This window comes from Maniola jurtina, chromosome 7, assembly GCF_905333055.1.
Source record: "Maniola jurtina chromosome 7, ilManJurt1.1, whole genome shotgun sequence".
Classification (NCBI taxonomy): domain Eukaryota; kingdom Metazoa; phylum Arthropoda; class Insecta; order Lepidoptera; family Nymphalidae; genus Maniola; species Maniola jurtina.
Window position 1 is genome coordinate 10,679,287 of NC_060035.1, and position 23,678 is coordinate 10,702,964.

Consider the following 23,678-nt stretch of genomic DNA (forward strand, 5'->3'; position numbering starts at 1 on the left):
AAAATTAAGCTTTTGGTTCCTTGTATATCATGGACTTCCGCAAAATGACGCCTGCTTCTATACAACAATTAATATCATTATTTTTTTACAATTTTAATTGTAAATATTTAACAGAGGCTCCATCAATACGCTTCATACAAACGTAATTATATTCTCATTTGAATATTAAGCAACCAAAGGCAATATATACAAGTTATAGAAAACAATATGTCTGTGGTTTGCCAAATTTCTAGATAAAAAGATTTTTTAAAGTTACACACATTTGAGCACACTATGAATAAACGCCTCATAACAATTATTATCATAACCTGAATTCTGAAGTCAAAGTGCATCCCCATATATTGGCTATTATGAAGCATGAAAATGTCAAAAACATAAAATGTAGTATCATCATAATTTGATGCTTTTCTGTATTTGTAGGTGAAATTTTTGTCTGAAGAGGGCTCATTCTCATTCAACACTATCCACATCTAAAGTAAATGGACATTCAGTGCAATCGTTTTTAAATATTTCAACTTGCTGTTCAATGTAAAGTTCAAAATTACTATATGAACATCCAGGTAACACTTTGAACTTGGGTTTTCCTTTTGAACAATGATAAACGGACCGCAGCGTCAACACTGGAGGTTTTTCTGGAAATTGAATGGCTGGAAAAGAGGTATACAGTCATTTAAAACTTTTAGGTGTAACTCGATGACGTCCACAACTTCGTCCGCGTAAGTTTCTGGAAGCTTGGCTTTTGTTGGGTTTGCCATGACACTACACAACTTTTAAACAGAAATTTCAAGGGAACATTTAATTTCTAGCTAAATTTATGTTGAATTTTACATATATTTTGTATGTACCTACCTATATCTATTTGTAGAATCCAATGAAAATCATTCATTTCAAACAGGAAGGCAGCACTGTTCGCATCATGCTCCAATACAGCTCCCTCGTACTTCACAATCAGCTGGGCTAACAGTTCACGCTTTAACCTGTCATTATTTAGAAGATCTTGTATCTGAAAAAAATGTACTAATGCTTGTTAAAAGTACTGAGATAAATCATTACACAAATGAGAAGAAAAGTTTTCTGTTACCTTGTTGTTTAATATTTCTGTAACCATTGGAACATAATCCATGAGTACTCCAGATTGGTGCATCCTGAAATGTAGATAAACGTAAAATTAGGTGACACCCAGACAAGTGGATATGTCCTACAACTAATCAGCCTCAACTAGGATCACACTTAATATTATAAAGGTGAAAGTTTGTATATGTGTGTGTGTGTGTGTGTGTGTGTGTGTGTGTGTGTGTGTGTGTGTGTGTGTGTGTGTGTGTGTGTGTGTGTGTGTGTGTGTGTGTGTGTGTGTGTGTGTGTGTGTGTGTGTGTGTGTGTGTGTGTGTGTGTGTGTGTGTGTGTGTGTGTGTGTGTGTGTGTGTGTGTGTGTGTGTGTGTGTGTGTGTGTGTGTGTGTGTGTGTGTGTGTGTGTGTGTGTGTGTGTGTGTGTGTGTGTGTGTGTGTGTGTGTGTGTGTGTGTGTGTGTGTGTGTGTGTGTGTGTGTGTGTGTGTGTGTGTGTGGCTAGGCATAGGCTACTTTTTATCCCGAAAAATCAAAGAGTTCCCACGGGATTCCAAAAAACTTAATTCCACGCGGACGAAGTCGCGGGCATCATCTAGTCAGGTATACATTTTGTAAGTCATGGCACTAGACTACTTAAAATATCAATATTTTTCCCAAATATTAAATACTTAGAATTAAGAATTCTTACATAGGCAAAGATATGGTTCCCAAAACTTTGGTCAGAAATGGTGATAAAATCAACTCTGCATTGGTAGGGTTCGGGTATCTAACAAGAAGTAAAGCTGTATCAATTCCTGGATTTTGATCTGTTCTGGAACAAAATAAATAAAATAAAGTTTATTGAATACTAGTTGATGCCCGCAACTTTGTCCACATGGATTTTGGTTTTTAAAAATCCCATGGAAACTCTGATTTTCCAAGATAAAAAGTATCCTATGTCACCCTCCAGGTCTTTACTATAACCATGCAAAAATCACGTCGAAACGAAACATTGCATTGCATTGTGATTGAAGGATAAACCAACAAACAAACACTTTCACATTTATAATATGGGTAGTGATTTTCAAAATATCTGGTGAGTCACTTTCAATGTGTAAACCAATATTATATAATATGTATGTAAAAAAGAAGTATATACAGACACATTATGTATCTAAAGTGAAGACTTAAAACATTTTGGCATTGGAAGGCATTTTTTCACATTTTTAGATAGCTCTTCTTTCATGTATCTTGTATTATCTGTCTGGAGAATGACATAGGTCACATTTTATCTCAGGAAATCAAGGAGTTCTCATAGGATTTTTCAAACCTAAATCCATGTGGACCTCATGAATAAGGTCACGGACATCATATTAGTTACCTGATAAGTTTATGTAGAATATTACTAATATTCTTGCCTCACCCTTCATTGTACAGTTCTGGAAGTCTTGAAGTGTCCACTGTGAGTTTAATGAGGAACTCTACAACATGTGTGCCCACCCACACTTCCACATCTTGTTCAGGGATAAGTGCGCTTCCCAGTAAGGCACTATACTCAAATGAAGCACGAGAATTTTCATCTTCATTCAGTTTTTTAACCTGAAAATGTAATCATATTGTTTTTTTAATTTGTAGATCAGCATTTGGCTGCAATTATGATGGTAGTACTATGTTTCAACTGTGAAGGCCGATTTGAAATGCAGATGTAACTAGGATTTCCATAATTCTGTTTTTTTTTTTATAGGTGTTATTTAAAAATAAAAACATCAATATACAAAACAAGTGCAAAATTGTTGCTAATGGTGAAATTTTGTACCTACAAGTGTTATGAAATACCTTGGCGATGGTCCTCATTACATTTGGAACTGACAGTGCAAGATTTTGCAGCCTAAATCCTAGAAAAAGTACTTGCCTAGGAAAGTAGAAGCCAGAAAGGGCAGAAAGACTAATGCCTAGCCTTCAAATAAACAGTCATAGAAAATTGATCACAAATTAAGCAAAAAAAAAAATATACATAAATATTTGGTTTACAGAATATTTCAGGTAAAAAATGTAGCCCATAACTTTTCAGTTTGTTGTATGGTGTTATCATATTGAATTTGGCTTGTCGCTGTATTAAAAACACACTTCCACTTCCAATACGCCCATTCTCATGTCATTGCCACTCGAGCAATATAATCATTTTGTATTTACCTGATGAACTTTATACATTGTAACTAATTCTGATATAACTTCACTGAGTGATTGTGGATTGCTAGAATTCCATTCAGATAGACTGGGAACACCTTGAACTAGAATCTCTTCATCCGCATTGCTTAAAAAGCTCTCATCATCAAATCGAAAGTCAGGAGCAAACCATGGTGTTGCAGCATCAAATATGATATCCCACTTAAGTTTCTTGGAGCAATAAGGTAGTACTAATCGAAATTGACTTTCTCCACCGTTCGCCGAACCACCAATGCGTTCTAGGTCCACTTTAGTTTTACATAAACCTGTTGATAGTAGGAGTTCGTAAATAAGTGAATGTATGGGTAAACAATAAATATAGCTGTGCTTAGTTAGGTATTAACTTGCCTAGTTTCAAGTCCTGATATATATTACGAACGTATGGACGAAACATTGGAGATATATCATTTAGAAGAGCGCAGTTCTCTGTTGACATTTTGTATACAATCTCCGAATTACCTATCGGTATTTCAATATTTATGAAATTGAGAGATTTTTAAACGATCACACGAATATTTTTAAATAATTAAAGAAGTTACAGGTAAATAGTAAATACCAGAATTATTAAAATCAAGATCAAGATGTGATCAAGATTCAAAAGTCAAAACAGTAAACATCAATCAAAACCTTCGAAGTTTGATTAGCTTTTCTTTACTCTTTGTGTCCTTTGTGTGTCTTGGTCTGTGTTTTCTGGTCAAAGATACTTCCGATTCTACATATAATGAGTCATGTAGGTACTAGGTACACGGTGCGTGTACCAAAGACCTTACACGTTAGTAGTGTATATAAGGTCTTTGGCGTGTACGCCCTTCGCAACTTCGGTCCACAGAGTATTCGGGCAACCCGTATATTCAATGTACTCTGTGTATTCGGGTTTCGGTCCTTCTACTTGACTTCGACAATATTTTTAATTTGTGGACTATTTCTGAGATTTTTATCTTTTTTTTTTTATTCTGTACTTATTATTATAATCTGTGCTCTCATCGCTGGCGTTCAGTTGACGGCTGCTTGAATTTTTTTTTATAAAATTGCCTGAAATAAATAATGAAAGACATGAATTCCGCAATTAAGAATAACATTTCTGAATTAATAAATTTAGCAAGGAAATTCAATTGCTTTTATTTATCAGGTATGTGGTGAAAGTGCTTATCTTTCGGTTCGTAGTAAAAGATTTCTATGTATTGTTCTTATAAACATTCTAATTGCTAATGTTTTTTTTGCAAAAGGACTGCATCAAGGAATATGTAAGCCGTTTATGGTTGCTGGACACCAGGTGGGACTAATTCGCCCCGATGTACTCAAATACTTGCAGAGATTCCCAGAGGTGCTTGTTTGTTATAGTGATACATACTAACAATAATTTCTTAGTTAGGCTATGAATCCACTAGTGATGTTTCGTACTCATGTTTTGTTTATCTTTATGACTGCTTGAAAATTTCATTCTTTTAAGTAGATACTAATGAAATTTAAAGTCTTAACAATAAGAAATGTGATAATAATGAATATTATAAATCCAAAAGTGTCTTGTATGGCCTATCCGTTTAACCGATTTTGGCGGGTACAGGGATAAATAGTTAGCATCCTGGGGATGGACACAGGCTAATTTTTGTCTCATAAAATCAAAGAGTTCCCACAGGATTTTTAAAGACTAAATTCACATGGGTATCATCTATTCAGTAGTCAATACAGAGATAGCTTGTATCCCAGACATGGATATATATTTTAGTTCCTGGAAAATCAATAGTTTGTTTAGGATTTTTAATAGATCTAGTAATGAATATTGTAATGTTGTGAGTGATATCTGTGACTTTCTCACTTAATTTACAACTTTATTGTTTTTATAGGTATTCAGGATCACAGGAAAATATGTAGAACTTAATCCTGCATTTAGAGACTATCAGGAAAGGACATCCAAAGTAGCTGAAGTATTAGACAGCTTAAGAAAGGAAAATGAAATATGTGCACTTAAAGGTTGGCGAGATGAGGTAGAGTATTTTTGTATAGCACTTGTCAGTTGTACTCTGAGCTATTCTATTTAGTTGTATAATTTCTACTTAGTTTAGTTATACAATCATATCATTATAATATTATACCTTACATTGGTCACAAAGCCCGGGTGGCATCTCTAAATCCCATATTCTCTATTATATTTATTTTTTGTGGGTTTGACTCTGAAAGAGATCTATGAAGAAAGTAATAAATCAAAAATGAAATTTAAGTGCAAGCAAAGTGAGTGCAAAATTCTCCTTATTTTTAAAAAAAACAATCTTAATCATATATTTTCATTCTTTAATTCGGGTTCCGTACCTCAAAAGGATAAACGAAACTATTATAGGATCATTTTGTTGTTTACTAAATGATACAATGATCTACAAACTAAAAAAAATTGACATTTTTTTGGTATAGGCCCAAAAATTATAGGTATTTGTAATCCTAATATTTTTAGTGTTTTGAAGTCAGCACCCCATTCCACCATGAGAGTTTATTGGAGATGGACAGGAGTGCTGTGTGTCTCTTTGGCATAAGGAACTATGGCATCAGTGTGAATGGCTACCTGTTCCACCCATCTAAAGGTCTTTGTATCTGGCTACAACAGAGGAGCTTTACTAAACAGACATGGCCTGGTAAGATATTGTTATATTTGTATATGAGTACAATTAGACAGCATATCTGAAGTGAATCTTTTTAGAGAAAGATAAAAAGATCTGTTATAGAAGATGAATTAATTAATTATATTATTAATTTATTATATTGAGATGCTTCAGTGATCTACATTAACTATGAAATCATTAATGAACATTTTCCTGCTGTATGTAAAACTAATTAAAACAATACGTCGTACATAATATTGATTATCAAGCATATTTTTTAATGAAAATAGTATACAATATACTGTCCAGGCTGGAAATAAAGCAATTGCTGGCCAAGTAATATTGGAAGGATGAGGCGAAGCGGAAGAGTTCCCAAGTGATTTTAAAAAGGCGACACACTAACCGAGTTTACAGTCAGAAGTGATGACGTTTTTCTGCATCGTTGCAAAGAATTCATCGGTTTGTTTTCTAGGGTTCCATACCCAAAGGGTGTCAAAGGGATGCTATTACTACTCTGCCAATCTATCTCTTTGTCTGTCTGCAGGCTGTATCTCATAAACTGTAGATATAGGTAGAGTTGAAATTTTAACAGTGTGTATTTCTACTGCCCCTATAACAATAAATAGGTAATTTTAATAAAAATTACAAAATGGCTGCCATGTAAATAATAAAAATCATTTGGGCTATGTAGCACTAAAATAGTTGTGTAGTTTTTATACTTATTTGAGCAGGTATTCAAAGATTGTTTGAACTAATATAAATGGTTATAAGTATAAGTTAATTAGTTTCAAACTTCAGTACACCTCAGGGCCCTCACAGAGCGCCTTGCGTGTGGTATCCGTGCCGTACGCAGTACTTATGTATTTGCGCCCGCGCCGCATAAACATGCTCATGACCTCGAACCTCATGACCTCATGACCTCATGGGTTCGAAACTAGTCAGGCAAATACCAGTTATTCGTGTGAATTTCAGCCTTGAATAATGAATATTATTAACAATAGTTTAAAGAGCAAAATAATGAAATATTTATGCTGAGGGTATTTTTTATTGCAATTTGAGAAAAGTATGGCTAAGTAGGTTATTGCTCATTTGCCTGTAGGTAAATGGGATTGCTTTGTGAGTGGTGGTCTGGCGGTGGGCTATGGAATTCTTGAGACAACTATAAAGGAGGTAGCCGAGGAAGCATCTGTTGTGGGAGAGCTGGTGAAGAAACTCGTACCTGCTGGCTGTGTCAGGTTTGTAAACTAACAATCATAGATTGTAAACAAAACACACTATCGTTTGTATGGATATGACTGCGGGATACGGAGATTGCGTGATGTGATCTCACACTTTACGTAATATGATTATACTCATATTCCTGATTTATAAAAGCGACTTTCTCACATACTTATACTACACATCTTAGTTTCATCAGCGCGTCACCTTTGTGTAGTTACGTACATTATGTAAATATTAAGGTATCGTCATTAAATTCCGTATCACTGTTAATGAATAATTATATTCAGCAGCAGTCAACTGTGTGGATAAACTAATAACGATTTTCAAATGGTACAAAGATTTCAGAATAAAAAGTTGAAAAGAATATTTTTTCAGCTTCTACTTCGAAAGTGAAAGAGGGCTGTTTCCAAACACAGAGTATGTGTATGACCTGGAGCTTCCACTAGACTTTATGCCCAAGAACGCGGACGGCGAGGTGGAGACGTTCGAGCTGCTGACGGCGGAGGAGTGCGTGCAGCGCGCTCTGTCGCCGCACTTCAAGACCACCAGCGCGCCCGTGCTCATAGACTTTCTCATCCGGAGGGGCTACATCAACCCTGAGAACGGTAAGCTGCATGATATGAACGCGTAAGGCTAAAGTAGTACAAAAAATCCAAATACACAGTTCGTGATTGTACCTAAATGATGCTACGTTCGCTCGGCATTCAGATGGAACGTGGAGAAACGCAAGTGTGAAAGGGGCTTAATGTATGTATATTGTATATGTTCTGCAGAGCCGAACTACCGGCACCTGGTGGAGCTGCTGCACGTGCCGCTGCAGACCATCTACCGCTGCTCGCTCGCCGACCGCGACGTCAGCAACGGCGACCTCGCCGCCGCGCAGTGAGCGAGATGGACGACTTCAACTGTTACCCTATTCCAATGTTGACAGGTGCAGGCTTCCTGCTAGTGCATGTTAGCATTTGAATACTGCCATCCTATTTCTAAAAAACTATTAAGTATCTGAAAAATCTAATTTTTGAGTTATCACCAAAATGTGTGTATTTTCAAAAACTGATGTTTCGAAAAAGTATGCTTCGTAGGTGATTAGTCTGGTTTTAGTTTGGTCCTATGCAGGATTCTTAATTAGAAATATCAGAAAATTCGCATGAATTTTGGCGATAATCAAAACTACTTTACAAGAAACCTCTTTTTAGAAATAGGAAGTCAGAATAATACCTAGTTTCATTGTATTACTATTGTATTCGTTTTCAAATAATTTTGGACACTTTTTTTCGCTGGGCGATGAATACAATCTTTTTATTATAATATAGCAAGGACATTCTGGTCATTTTTCATTATTTGTAAAAACAATTTTTTTTGAAGTAAAATGTCTTCAGGCGCGATTTGAGAGAAACTCTTATCTTTTTGATTATCAAAAATGAGAACCAAATAGAACGGCTGTTTGAAGCCGCCATCTTTTATTAAGGTATTTTAAACTACCATTATTAATAGTAGATTAAACATTCCATTGTTTACTTACTAAGGACTCGCTTTCAAAATTACTTGTGACATTTTACTTATTTTTTTTTTTAATATTATTAATTAGTAATATCTGAAGAACTTTTACTTCTTCTGCGCCTAAAAGTTACACGTATTATGTCTTTTTTTCATTATTTATGATAGTTTACATGCCCGCTCTATACCCGCACCGCAAATGGTCCTGGACACGGGTATGGCGTCCGCACTTTACACGTTCCCCGCACAATATTCTCCTGGATCCCTGCTAGTTCGCAGCTCCTTTTGTCGTGAACCAGACTGCGAAATTTTGAGCAAAGATCACGCGCAAATCGCGAGCAAAATCATGGCGAGTGTAGTGCGGGCTTTAAACATGCGTGCCATGGTTGGAGAAAATCACAATTAATAAAAATATGTTATTCTAAATAGCAGAGTTTAGAACTTGAAAAAAATCTTTTATTATTACACTTTTGAGGTATATTTTCATCTCAGAAAGAGTTTGCTGTAGTATAATAAAAATAACGTGTATTTAATAATAGGGGTTTGCCGACTGGAAAAAATAGCCCGATTTTAGTGATGTTCTTAATTAGAATAATTATTGGTAATTATTAATTATCTGTACCTCGTCTTAGACGATCCGAGTGGGTACATTAATTCGTATTAATTATTTATGGCCTAATTTATAAAATCTTAATTTCCGATTTTACTTGGGTAGACTGTAAGTATTGCCTAAGTATTGAATTATTGAGATTGGTTTTAATTTCTCGTGTAAGGTGTATATTGACCAAGTCCTTGTAATAATTATTGTGTAGTTTAAAGCTAGGCGCACTGCTTGAGTTAGGGCGGCCCGCACCGTAACGCTTTACTGATAAATGATAATATCTGCAATTAAAACAATATCGGTGCTTAATATACCGATATTATTATCGGCACTCATACCGGTACGCTTGTCTAGTGATAATAACGTTCCAGCGTGTACGTTGCGGTGCGAGCCGTGCCAGGTGCGCGAGCTTGTATTGGGAATTATTAGACGCCACGATAGTTTAGCTAGGGATGTTTAATTTCTGTGATACTTTACCAGTTGGGTATAAGGATTTTTGTATGTTAATTTAGTTGGATTGATTACCTCTTTACTGCCTTTTGCGAAGCGTATTTATTGTTTTATTGTTTAAATAATCAAGATTACGGAGCAGATTACCGGTTAATCAGTTTGATCACGTATTTTTGTTATTCACTCTCATCAAATGAATCCATATCTAGTCATAATTATTTTACAACTGAAAAAAAATATCTCGTAAATCATGGAATTGTAAAACCCTAAAATTATTGATTTCAATTAGTTGACTTTACACAACTAAATAAATATCGTATCATTAATGAAATTCTTTGGATTAAAACCTAGTTATGGCAAAAATTTAAAAGGTGTTTAAAAAAAATCCTAAATGATAACAAAAAGTATTTTAATTCATGTTTAAATTTAAAAGACCGATCATGATCAAGCGTTGCGCATCTAGTTAGTATTTGATCTAGTTAGGATCAGTTACTTGGTGGTTTAAGTTACATTACGGTTACGATTAACTTTGACAGACTATATAAAAAGCAAAGCAAAGCAGTATTCATACTTCCATGATTTTGATACAAAGTTAAGTTTTGTAACACATTTTTAAGGTTCCGTACCTCAAAAGGAAAATGAAACCCTTGTAGGATCACTTCGTTGTCTGTCTGTCGTGCCTGTCAATAAACCTATAGGGTACTTCACGTTGACCTAGAATCATGAAAGGCAGGCAGGTAGGTCGTATAGAACACGTAACACATCACATAAAAATATTAAAATGGGTTCACAAACAAAAGATTTTTATTTATTATTATGCATAATAGTTTTTGATTTATCGTGCAAAATGTCGGAAAAATACGCCTGTATTATGGAACCCTCGGTGCGCGAGTCTGATTCGCACTTGGCCGGTTTTCTCATTTATTAACGGTCAAAGCTTAACGATAACTGTAACGTAAAGATGCCTGTCATGCAATTGAACGTCGAAAATTGACTCGGCGATTGAACTTTGATTATTTTTATTTTTATTTGTATATTATCAGTGCTTCTCAATTCGTTCAAAACGAAATCACATTGAAAATAAAACATAATAACTATCAATAGCTTCTGCCCCAATTTACACTTTGGCGTTAAACTTTCATCGATGTTTCTTCCATCACAATTTTATCGCTGCCTCAAAAACCTCTGTGAGAATTCAAACCTAACTCCAGAGTCCAGACTTAATAATAACTGTGAGTGTAGACCGAAGATTAAACTCAATCAAAAAGATAGATTAACATAAACGAACGAATAATGAAACAAATTGTAATGGTTGGATGAAATTTTATTTAATCAAATACTCTCTTCGAATTCGACAGAAATGAATAAATTATTTTAAAGCCTTTTTGTGGGGCCGCGCCGGCGGACATGCTGCTCTTCGAGAGTTCATCGCTCCGATTTTTTTTAGGAAATTGGCGTTTATGTAGTAAATGATTTGTTCTTATTTTGTCGGTTGTCTGCGTTCTTTGTGACAAGTAATTTAAAAAAATCTATTTCATTTCAGTAACATTAATTAATTTATATTATAAAGGTTTTACTTTGTAATTGAAATTGAAGTTTAATTAATTTTGTTTCTTAATTCTGATTCGAAAGAGGCCAAATAAGTTCGGTGTGGGCCTCTTGTGTTAATCACGTCGACTCGCCTAATGAAAAAGTTATGTACTTACTTAGATTTAGTGTGTGTCTAGTTATGTCAACAGTTTTATACGTTTCTATGGAATAAAATGTTATTGGCGAATAACTTTTTACCGATATATTATTGTACTACATAGATAATTTACTTAATATTAATGTAATCGTTTATATTTACTGCATTTAGGAAGATAGCGCTTTCCTGAACGTGCAAACTAAATAAATTAATAAAATATGAAAGAAATTGTTTTATTTATTTGTGTAATAGTTATAGCCCATACCTACATCTAGTTGGGGGATTAGGAGGAATGGTCTTAGGCTGACATCTATAGAGCGCACTTTGAGTTTGCTCAGACTTAAGACACCTCTCACACAAGATCTCTGAAAAGTTTATCTAAGCAAAGTCAAAGTGCGCTCTATTTCAATTTTAATTTAATAGCGATCACCCGAATGGCGACATACGTATTTATAGCCTACCAATATACCAACCAGTATTGAGCCGAACCTTGTATCGTTTCTACTTAAGGAAACTGACTTTATAATAATAATATTGTAAACTAGCTGATGCCCGCAGCTTCGCCCGCGTGGATTGGTCAGATCCCCTGCAGCATCAGGATTGAGGAGTTGGACTCCAAATTTTTTATGAAACAATGTCGCAAAGTTCCTCTATCGATTAAAAAAGAAATGACGCAAATCGGTTCAGAAATCTCGGAGATTTCGGTGTACATAGGTAGAAAAACACAACTCCCTTTTTAAAAGTCGGTTAAAAAAGTAGCCTATTTTACGCCCTGGTCAATCCTCTACTTGCCTGTGAAAGTCCCGTCAAAATCGGTTCAGTCGTTCCAAAGATTAGCCTTTTCAAACAGACAGACAGACAAACAGACAGACAGACAAAAATTTTAAAAACGTGTGATTCAGTTATGGTATCGTTCAAATAACCATATGAGCTTAATATGAGGTAGTTATTTCGAAATTACAGACAGACACTCCAATTTTATTTATTAGTATAGATATAGGGGGCCCTCACACGCTGAGATTTACAAAGCGTACTTTGACTGTGTTCTGAGCACAGAGGATTTGCTCAGACTTAAGACAGTTTAAACGAGATAGATTTATATCTGTACGTACTAACATTTTAATTATTTTGTTTTAAGTCTGATCAATTCAAAGTTCAGGTTTCAGCCTTAGATTATACCAGTTTTGTAATAGCATAAAAAAATAAAAGTTCCGTTAAATATGTATATGAAGTTTATTCAAATAGTTTATCTGATTACTTACATAGATGTTCAGAGTACTATTGTAACTCATTTTACTTTAAACAAATCTTTTCCGGTCAATATCTTTCATTCCACTGGTGTTAAGAAAATAAAGGATCATCAAAAAATTTGTAAGACACTTACACTTTACAACTTTAAAGGCCCGTCGTGGACTGAAAATTCGGACCGAAAGGATAGAGTAAGCTGTGGCACGTACATCATAATACCATATTATAAATGCGAGAGTTTGTTGTTTTGTCCTTCAATCACGCTGCAACGAATAGACATGATTTCTTCAATTGTCTAAATCACACTAATATTATAAAGCCGAAAGTTTGTATGTGTGTGTGTGTATGTTTGTTACTCCTTCACGCAAAAACTACTGGATGGATTTGGCTGAAATTTGGAATGGAGATAGATAATAGCCTGGATTAGCACATAGGCTATTTTTTATCCCGGAAAATCAAAGAGTTCCTACGGGATTTCGAAAAACCTAAATCCACGCGGGCGAAGTCGCGGGCATCTGCTAGTACTTAATAAATTGGGAAGTCGTCATAGTATGAGTAATTATTCTTAACAACAGTAAATGAATTACATTATTATTATTGTTTCAACCATGATATAAACAACTCAACAAAACAAAGCTGACTAAGTCATTGTTAGAAGCAAACAGGGTTTATTTCCGCTTATATTTTAATAACATAATATAATAACATAACAAGACGTTAGGTTTTAGGTTATGATGTAAAAAAAAGAAAGATTGTCAACAAAACTTCCTACCTACTTGTCGTCAATCAATGAATAGGAAAAAATTGAGATGCACCTTGAACATGGCACCTGTAATGTCTCGGGGCAAATTCCGGCCGGAATTATCGCAATCCGCATTGGGATATCAGGTCTGAAATGATACCGCATGCATTCTATATACAGTTGAAATAATATCGACAACAGTTGTTCGGTTCGGTTGGTAATAAGAATTTTGTACAATACACAGATTCGACTCCAACTCCACTCTGATTCGCAACTCGACTCACAGTAAAGCATGGAAATGTGAGCTTTGTCATATCCCTTATGCAATTGAAGTGTACGACGCGCGGTTCACTTTTTCAATTAAATATTGAAAATTCTACCTTAGATACAAAGCTCACATTTCCATGCTTTACTGCGAGTTGATTCTGTATAATGTGCGATGACCTTTATAAGCTAATCTAATAGAGTTCGCTAATCCGGTCGGAATTACGCACCTGCTAAAAATAAGCGTACAGAGGTCCTAATTCAAATGTACAGAATTCTCCATTTAGTATTCTATGGAAGAAGATCGCAGTACTTTAAGGCCGGACGCATATTATCAGAAAACTTTTTCGCACTCATTCTGCGAACATGAGAAACGAAAGTCGGGCAAAATTCTGAGTCTGCGAGGTCTAGTACAAAATGTATGAGCAGAGTGCCTTTAGATGCGCGTCCACAATTTCTGATATTTGGCCGGCCTAAAACTTGTCATTTTAGGATTTGCGTGCAGTTGAATTAGTACCAATATTGAATAAAGCCATTATACACATTGCTTTAAAATAGGAAGGTAATGGAAAGCTACAACGCGCAATAACATTTACAGTCCTATCCACTGATTGAGGTAGCTTAATTTTATTACGAAAATATTATTTTCACCTCACTAGCTCAAAAACACCATAATTCTCAGACATCTTATTTCATATTATGCAATATGGTTATAATCTAAGGTTATAATATTATGACATACAATCAAAAAAAATATGAATGAATTTTTGTTTCTAAGACTGGTTCGAAATTATTGTTTCGATACATTGAGTTTTCTCGCTAGTGAGGTGAAAAGTATGTCTCACACGACAGCAAAGTGATTTGATTCATGTTCCTTTGTATCCCTCGCTACGCTCAGGATTCTAACTTAGAATCACTCGCTACGCTTATGATTCAATTATAGAATTCCTCGCTTGTTCAGGATTCAGCACTCGCAACAAAGATGAACTTTGTTTTCTAAAGGCTCGCGCACATTGCAGCCGCGGCGAGCCGCATAACCAAAATCATCCGCATCGCGTTACCAAATTGGGTCAAAACTCATTAGACCTCACGACTCGCGCATAGTGAGCGATGGTTTTATAAATATAAATAACGAGCAAACGAGCAGGCGGCGGGCGGCTGATGTTAAATGATTACCGTCGCTCATGAACATTTGCAGCACGAGAAGAATGCATTGCCGGCTCTTCAGGGATTTGTAGATCCGCCTTTTTCAATAACCGCATATAAAAATTGAATTGGTGCCACAATTTGCACGTGGGTGAAAAAGCGGAGCAGGAGTCGTAAGTGCGCGAGCCTTTATTCAACAAATTTTATTATATCAAATGTTAGTAATCGTCACCACGCGAGACGACTTCTTTACAAGTTGGTCTCAGTAGGATGGTGTGCTCGAACTGCGCCGTGTAACTGCCCTTGATGTCACATAAGGGCGGATATGCATCCACGACGCCTTTGTCGCAGAGGTCCTTAAGTGCCATAGCGTAGCGCGAGGCGCCCGCGCGCTCCAGCCAGCGCTTGCAGAACGCGAGCGTACTGAAGTTCTTGTTTATAAGGTTCAGTAGCTGTTTCGATGACTGCAATCTGTAGATAAATTCACACTTTCAATGTTTGCTCGAAATGTTATTTATGGTCGACATTAATAACCAATGTCTAAACTAAGCCAAATTGATAGATCTAAATATAGTGCTAGCTGCAGGGTCCATTATGAAAGTAATAACAATATATTTAGACCTGCCATTTCAGTTTAGAGATTGTGTACAATAGAATTAGCTACTACATCAAGTTATTTGCTATCAGATTAAAATATGGAGTTTTAAATTTCATTTAATGCATAGATGATGCTCACGACTTCATCCGCGTGGAATTAGGTTTATAAAACCCTGAAGAAACTTCGGATTTCAGCGAGAAAAAGTAGCCTATTTACGTCTCTGGATTGCAAGCTGTCCCTGGATCGAACTTCATCAAAATCGGTTAAGCGGATGGGCCTTGTAAAGGTAACTAATAAACACATTCTTACGCATTTATAATATTAGTATGGACTAGCTAATACCCCCAGTTTCCATTTTCAAAATTCTTCTGAGCATTCTGATTTGTCAGGATAAAAGTACCCTATAACGGTTTCCAAAAGAAAACTTTTTCTGGACTAAATTTTAACTAAATCGGTTTAGCATTTGCGCCATGAATAGGTAACAGACACACTTTCGCCTCATTCACTCACAGACACTCATTTTTTTGAGCCCCTGACGGAACACGGCCCGTCCAAGTCGCTGATATGTGTGGTTAGACCCTAAAGCAGAGTAACATACCTCAAAGGCACAAACTGCTGGTCAAAGTTCTTCATGTAGTGCGAGCAATCCATGTCGTCGTGCACTTGCCCGCGGCCGGTGGAGCCGAACGTCTCGATCGCGTAGAACTCGTTCTCTTCCATGCGGGTAGTTTCACCGCCCTTCACGATCGGCACAGTCTTGCCGGCATGGATTCCTGGATAGAGGACCACTCACTATGTAGAGTTACAACGATAATAAAACCATACATTTATATAGAATAAAAACCGGTCAAGTACGACTTGGACTCGCACACGAATGGTTCCGTATCATCCATCGTACAAGAAATGCTTTTTACTTGTTTTAATTTGTCCACTAGGTGGACGGATATCGGCGATGTCGTCCGTCCATCTATAGTTCGCGACAGATCGACATGGCAATCGGGGTGGACACGCCCCGCACAGGCGCAAACTTCCCGCGCTAACCCAGTGCAGGATAGCGCGATGACCACCCTGCCTCATACATCGATAGCCATGTCGACATGTCGCGAACTATAGGGAGCCGCGAGACCTTGTGGAAGTCCCTGCAGGAAACCTATGCCCAACAGTGGACATCCATTCGGTTGTTGCTGATGATGATGATGATGATGACTAGTTTTAATTTGCATGGCAGCCATTTTGAAATTTTTGTTATTCATTGTCATATCGGCAATAGAAATAGACACTGACAATTTCAACCACCTTACGTATTAGAAGTTAGAACTAAGCAAATAAAATACTTACGATAAGGACCAATGGAATGGCCGTTAAGATTGCGAATCGGTTTCACTTGATACACCTTGCCATCTAGTTCAACCTCATGTGATTCCATTACCTGTAAGTACAATAAAAATTGTTTTTCATTGATTATATAATCGAATCGAACAACAAAAATAACCTACCTAACAAAAATTGAGGAGTTGAACTCACCAGAGATCAATGTAATATGATCTCTTTGTATACAGTTTTAATCAATGTACGTATTAAGCTCATACAATAAAATCCTCAATCTAACCGTAAATTATTATCATGTAGATACAAAATAAAAATAGAGCTTTTAATCTATGGCACTAAAATTACTTGGTAATATCTTCAAAACTCCTCGATAAAAGATGGCGGCCTCAAAACACCTTTTCTGTTTGGCGACCATTTTAACTATGGACAAAACTAATTTTTACCCGAAAAAATATCCAAGTTACTCTTAAAGCCGCGTCAAAAGAAGTTATACTTCATAAATTAAAATCGAAAATAACCTCTTGCACAGCGGCTCCAACGTCGCACAGCCTAACATCAACCCCTGAAGCCTTGATGCCAGCCTCCGTGGCTTCCTGCACTCCCTTCACCAGCGGGTCGTAGCGCGGGTTGAAGTGCAATGTGAACGCGCAGTCTATGATACGGCCATTGATGTGCGTACCGAAATCTATCTTCACTACATCGTCATACTCGAGGACTGTGTTGTCACCTAGAAATTAACCAGTGGGTAGAGTTAAGATGCTCAAGGATAGCTGACCACATATTGGGGTTCCAGATGAAAACCAGTGCTGTATGCTCTTGTGTGTGTTGTGTGTGTGCAAGGCATTATGTGCAAGTTGTGTGTGTGTGTATTATGTGTGAAAAAAAGGATCTGCTACAATGGGTGCTCGGGTTGGGTGTTGATGTCATAGATAAAAACAAAGTACATAAATTAACATTTATATCTGTGACACCACCCCAAATTGGTGTATAGAAAATTCATCATAATAACTCGCATAATAAATCAACACAATGACATATTATTATATGCTAATATTACAATATGTAATAATATTTGCGTAAAATAATGAACCTAACCTTATGAAGGTGGCAGGGAGAGGGTGGATGAAGGCGGAGGACCATGTTTGGTGGAGTGCTCTTAGAAAGGCCTATGTCCAGCAGTGGACAAATACAGGCTAATGGAATGGAATGGAATAGTATATTTCATTACAAGTGCGGAAAGGCTGTCATTGCAAAGAGTTCCGACAAATGTCTACCCGAGCCGAGGCGTAGCTGAAGGCGAGGGTTGACAGTCGGAACGAGTTGCAATGACGGTTCCGCACGTGTACTGAACGACTATTTTTAATACAGTTGCGAAAAAATGAAGCAATTTAATAAAATAATAAAAACACAATAAACTCAACTAACTTAATTTAATTTAAAACAACTTTATTGTTAATAGATATAAAAAACTAGGGTCGAAATTACTCATTTTAGGCAACCAACAACTAAACTCGCAAAGAAAATTTCTGAAAAATGGCGCCAACCGTAGAATATAAGCAGTTTTTTTTTCTTCACCCATTTTGGTAGGCAAAGGGAACTTATGCCCATACAGCCAAGTCTTCAGTAGAAGTTTTTTATTGATATGAATTGAAAATGAAATTTAATGAGATAAAATGAAATGAAACCTAGCCATCTCATTCAATCAAATCATTAAATCTGATATTGAAACAAATTAGTAGCTTCTTATTAGAAATACGTATTTGCATGAATCATAAAAACTTCTATAATTTTTTTTAGTAAAAACTTCATGGTTGGTTTTTCTTTTTAATATTTTGACAGTTGGGAAAGAAAAAGCACGAGTGCGGGAAAGGTAAAGAAAAAGCACGAGTATGTAATAGCCCACATCCCGAACGCTATATGTCCCTGCAATACGCCACTTTTTGAGCAACTGTATTAAAAAAATTATTACAATACCTGTGTTAGGCGTGTAATGGGCAGCACAGTGGTTGCGACTGCACCCAGTAGGGAATGCCAGCCCTGCTTTCAAACCATCTTCACCGATGAGACGTCTTGCAGTGGATTCCAGCTCTTCACAGATTTGGATCATGGTCATACCAGGCTTTATCCAGTCGCGAATGTATTTGCGTGTCTAAAGTAGATTATTTATACATTCATAATAAAAAAGGGACATCTATACAAAAAAACTAATAAAAGTGTCTATAATTCCAAAAGTACCACAATTTTTTTACTTTTTATTTAGATTGTGTCAAAACTCAAATACTTAAAATCAACTAAAAACATGTTATTGTCTTTCTGTATATTTGTCTGATTGGTAACTAGTTGCACTTGAAACCTACTTCCGAAAATTGTCATTTCACTCGTTATAGTTTACGTAGTTGTAGGTTATTGAGATGGACTGAGTACTAAAGAATCTTCATCATTATCATCATGATCAATCCATCACTGGCCATACTACTCGGGTCTCCTTTCAGAATGATAAGGGTTTGGCCATAGTCTACTACACTGTCCCAGTGCAGAATGAGACTCTTTAAGTATAAAGGTTTCCTCACGATGTTTTCCTTCACCGTTAAGTGATATTTAACTTCTTTAAACACATAACTTCGAAAAGATAGAGGTGCATGCCCGGGATAGAACCTGACCTCCCGAATAGGAGGAGAACGTCCTGACCACTAGGCTATAACGAAAAAATAGTATAATGTAATCAATCATCTAATTTGACCATTATTTATGTTACAACAATCTACTCTCCTGGATTTGCTAGCTGAAAACAAAACAAGTATTTTTACCTGTCTGTGAGCCTCCGCAGCCTGCCTTATCTCTTGGTAGATGTAATTATGCATTTTATCTAAAGCTCTCTTCTCTTCACTGCTGAAGCGGTCTTTGGCAGTTCTATCGTCAATGCCCTCTGCTGGTCCATGGTCCATTATTTGACCTTCGGGGAAATTTCCTAAACCACAAAATTATTTTAAAAAATTAGCCTCAGTAAAAACATCTACTAATTATTGACATCAAAATAAGTCAAATCATAATAAAAGTATTGTTTATTTTATTTATATCATAAAGTATATGTTGAATGAATGAATGAAATATGCTTTACTGTACAGGTGACTTAAACAAGTACTTAGGTTATCATCACTTACCATCAGGAAATAATTCTCCAATTGGAATTGTAGGTGGGTCAGTTTGGACCTTTCCTGTGCTTTTATTGCTCTTACTTTTGTTTTTCTTTTTCTTTTTTTTATCTCCATCTTCATTATTCTCTTCTAATGGAAGCGTTTGAACTTTTTCCGATACCTCGCTATCATTCTCGATTTCAGTTCCCGCTAAAATTGAAGTTTCTTATTAATTAAAATCTTATTACTTCCTTGTAAGTAACAACCACAGTGCTGAGCTTATTTAACCCTAAAATCTAAGTTATTTAATAGAAATACGTAAATTATCTATAATAAAACTAATTAAAAAATTTGTAACCTAACCTGTCTTCTTATTTTTCTTTTTTTTCTTCTTCTTCTTTTTAGCGGGATCTTTGGTCTCTGCCTCCTCTACTCCATCAACTTCCTCTTCTTCCGAAGCATTTTCCTTATCTTTAATCACCTCTTCATCCTTTATAATATCAGCCATTGTGTATTTTAAAATTTACAAAAATAAATCGTAGTCTGCATGCGAAATTTATATACCACAGACTCTTAATTTTTAATATTCTGACCTCAGTCCTCAGTCCTCACTGCTTAATATTGTCGGTGGTCAAATTACATTTTGTTTGGCAAAGAAATGACATTTACAGTAGAGGTGGGTAACATTGATATAACAGCGGAGATTTTTAGGATGCTATTTAGAAAATAGTTTTGGGTAAATCATTACATATGACTTATTATAATCGATGAGTAAATAGAATATAATATCAATATAATATGTTTCGTAAAATTAGGTATTTCTAAATAAAAAATGATTTCGCAGATCGGATTTAACTTCACCCAGGAAGGTTGTTCAATCATTTGTCTTAATTAATCAATTTTATTAGGAACCTGGGGGATTTTTTAACCTTTTTTTTAAAACGCAAAGAAAGTTGATTACTTTTTTCACGGGGTATAGGATCTTCACAAAATTGTATTCATAGTACCTACCTACCCTGGTTTGAACTTTAATTGATCAATTTTGCTAAAAGCATTTCAATAAAGGTGGCGCTTTTTGGGTACAAGTACCTATTTTATGGTTACAAGGCAGACAACACGTCTTTAAAATAAAAATATCGAACCAAAAACTCAAAAGTTCTCAGTTTAGGTCGTCTGAGACTGGTTTGCCCGCGAAATTAAAATTTAATTTGGTTTTTCGCAATTTGTAAACTAATAGGACAAAGTTTGCTTATGGCACTTTAATTGCCCCAATGGCAGTATCAACCTCACAGGTTTATATAAAAATCTTTACTTGAAAGGGTCCAGCTTAAGAAATTAGTTACAGTATCGACTAATTTGTGAGTAACTCATGTCAAACTTATTATTTTGACTAATTTAAAAACGCTAATCTTAAAAGCCCTGGACGGATTATAATGAAGTTGAAGAATGAAGCAGCTTCAATTTATCCATTTATGGAGTCTGAATAATGCTAATACAAACCTTCAGTCAACCCTTAGTAGGTAGAGGAAACTCGGGAGTTATTCCCAAATGATAAATGACATCGCGTAAATAAATAAAACAGAGATGCACAGAGAACCAATAAAATAAAAATGTGGGTAGGCAAATGCTTTTTCAAATCAAGTAAAACGTTTTGTATTACTTATATATTTTCTAACAGCGGAAAAGCTGTGCTATTCGAGCTTTTGGTGTTTTTGTTCTAAAGTTCGGCTTCTTTAGATAGGCTCTATTACCTACGTAGTTACTCAAGTTAGTTTACCTGCTGGCCTAAAGGCAAAATATAAACCTATTCCAGTGTGCTACAGTAACTCCTGATTGGATTAAGATACTGATCCATCAAGCCGAACGAGTTTGTGTGATCTAGTTGTTGTCACTTGATATTATCAAAGTCAGAATCATTTTCAGAATTATTATATTACATTTTTAGGGTTCCGTACCTCAAAAGGAAAAACGGAACTCTTATCGGATCACTTTGTTGTCTGTCTGTCTGTCCGTCCGTCCGTCGTGTCTGTCAAGAAAACCTATAGGGTACTTCCCGTTGACCTAAAAGCATGAAATTTGGCAGGTAGGTAGGTCTTATAGCACAAGTACAGGAATAAATCTGAAAAGGATTTTTTAAAATCTCATGCGAGCTATTTGCTTTTTCGGGATAAAAAGTTGCCTATGTCAATTTCCGTGACGTGTTATATACCTTCTGTAGCAAATTTCGTATAGATCTGTTAAACGGATGGGCTTTCAAGAATCCCGTGGAAACTCTTTAATTTTCCAGGGTAAAAAGTTAGTATATATCCGTCCCCGGGATGTACCATATTTCATCAAAATCTGTTAAACTGTTGGGGCCGTGAAAAACTAGCAAACAGACAGAGACACACTTTCGCAATTATTATGTTAAATATGGATTTGTAATGAAAATAGTTCCTATTTAAATCACAAAAACGATCCATGTTTTGTATAGCAGATAATTACATGGTGCCGATACGAAATATGTTTGTCTAACGATAACGATCAAAACAGTCGGAGATCGCGCGATAAGCGACCACGCTACGACGCGCGGCCGGCTTGTTTACAATTACAAAGGCACGAGCTCTAGATAGATCCGGGAAACCCATAATATAGCCTATACGTATACTCACGACTAAGGTATCTAGGTGTTTTCAGGCGATTTTCCATGCCAGTCGCTCGCCGCGTGCCCGACTGCTACTACGCCCCCGCATTTCTCCTCCTCTTGCTACGAGCTACGACGCCGTAGCGCGTAGCTTGAAACAAAGTGCACACGAATTCATTATTTTAAAGTATCAAATCTTGCGGAACTGGATTTTTGTGGTTTGTTTTATAGTCTGAAAAACAAATATTGTATTGAAAGTTGAATTAAACTGTTGGAATAAATGCGAAGATGTAACAAATGTACTTTGAAAGCAAGTAAAGACAAGTTGTAGTGCTTTGGTCGTGTTTGTAAATATAGCACACTGTATAAATCATAGCAAATTGTAATTCCTTTCGACCGGTAAGTTCTTATTAGTCAGATGTTATAGCTTTACAATACAATAATATGTATATGAAATTTTTTTTTTATTGAATGAAGACATTACGACTTACAGCGTAGTGGCACGTGGATATATATTAGGTCTACGAAAAGTAAAGGGAATGGGCCATAAAAGCTTTTTTATTATGAGTGTATTGTAATATCTCCTTGTATGTAGCTACTAGAGCTTACAAATTCAATATTTGATGATTAAAAAGTGTACGATGATACCTAGGTATTTTGAATAAATGCTTTGAGTTTAAGTTTGAGCTAAATCTATACAAAAAATAGTTTAAACTGTCATACAACTCAGATGAACAATGTTTTATTTATAGAGCTTTCAATATCGATGAAAGCTTGATGACCTTAAAAAAAACTAAATAGCTATGTTAAAAATTACTTGCAAATGACCCTTTTTCTAGTAATTTAAAAACCCAGCACAGGCTAGGAGTAGTACTACATGGAACCTTTCGATTATACTGGCGAGGTCAAAAGGTTCGATGTGAACCTATGACCTATCAGATTTTAGTCTACCGCCTATGCCATTGGGTTGTGAAGACGTTGTTTCCTTAAAAATACAGTATGACTTCAATATTTTATGTTATGCTATATAACAAATTGTCGGACAAGTGGTCTAGTTGTGATAATGTAAGTCAATCGATTGCGATTGTGAAGCAACGTTGGCTCAAATCGGTAACATGGATGGATGACCAACTTTGCCTTCGAAGAGCACGTTAAGCCGTTGATTGATTATTATTATTACTAAACATCTGATAATAATGGTAAAAACCTAAAGTTGAAATCTCGTCGTCTTAGTCGAGTTGTATGCGAACAATCTGGGAGCCCATCAACCCACCGC

The 23,678-nt window shown here is 35.9% G+C and overlaps 3 protein-coding genes across 3 annotated transcripts; 1 reads left to right on the top strand and 2 right to left on the bottom strand.

Moving 5' to 3' along the window:
* Window positions 1-413: 413 nt before the first annotated feature.
* On the bottom strand, window positions 414-3,923 carry LOC123866791 (BRISC and BRCA1-A complex member 2-like). The gene is made up of 7 exons (XM_045908493.1): window positions 3,620-3,923; window positions 3,239-3,537; window positions 2,469-2,644; window positions 1,755-1,877; window positions 1,082-1,145; window positions 850-1,003; window positions 414-647 (listed from the first exon to the last, which is right to left on the bottom strand). Exons 1-7 carry the CDS (start codon window positions 3,705-3,707, stop codon window positions 451-453), a joined length of 1,101 nt encoding a protein of 366 aa, XP_045764449.1. The 5' UTR covers window positions 3,708-3,923; the 3' UTR covers window positions 414-450.
* Window positions 3,924-4,235: 312 nt separating this feature from the next.
* On the top strand, window positions 4,236-9,859 carry LOC123866755 (uncharacterized protein YJR142W). Its single transcript, XM_045908434.1, has 7 exons — window positions 4,236-4,400; window positions 4,498-4,595; window positions 5,116-5,256; window positions 5,718-5,895; window positions 6,962-7,097; window positions 7,459-7,688; window positions 7,857-9,859. The coding sequence occupies exons 1-7, from the start codon at window positions 4,316-4,318 to the stop codon at window positions 7,967-7,969; spliced, it is 981 nt and encodes a 326-aa protein (XP_045764390.1). The 5' UTR covers window positions 4,236-4,315; the 3' UTR covers window positions 7,970-9,859.
* Window positions 9,860-13,195: 3,336 nt separating this feature from the next.
* On the bottom strand, window positions 13,196-20,361 carry LOC123866637 (methionine aminopeptidase 2). The gene is made up of 8 exons (XM_045908301.1): window positions 20,143-20,361; window positions 19,807-19,989; window positions 19,453-19,613; window positions 18,620-18,794; window positions 17,164-17,372; window positions 16,655-16,745; window positions 15,915-16,089; window positions 13,196-15,189 (listed from the first exon to the last, which is right to left on the bottom strand). Exons 1-8 carry the CDS (start codon window positions 20,285-20,287, stop codon window positions 14,937-14,939), a joined length of 1,392 nt encoding a protein of 463 aa, XP_045764257.1. The 5' UTR covers window positions 20,288-20,361; the 3' UTR covers window positions 13,196-14,936.
* Between the last annotated feature and the right edge of the window lie 3,317 nt (window positions 20,362-23,678).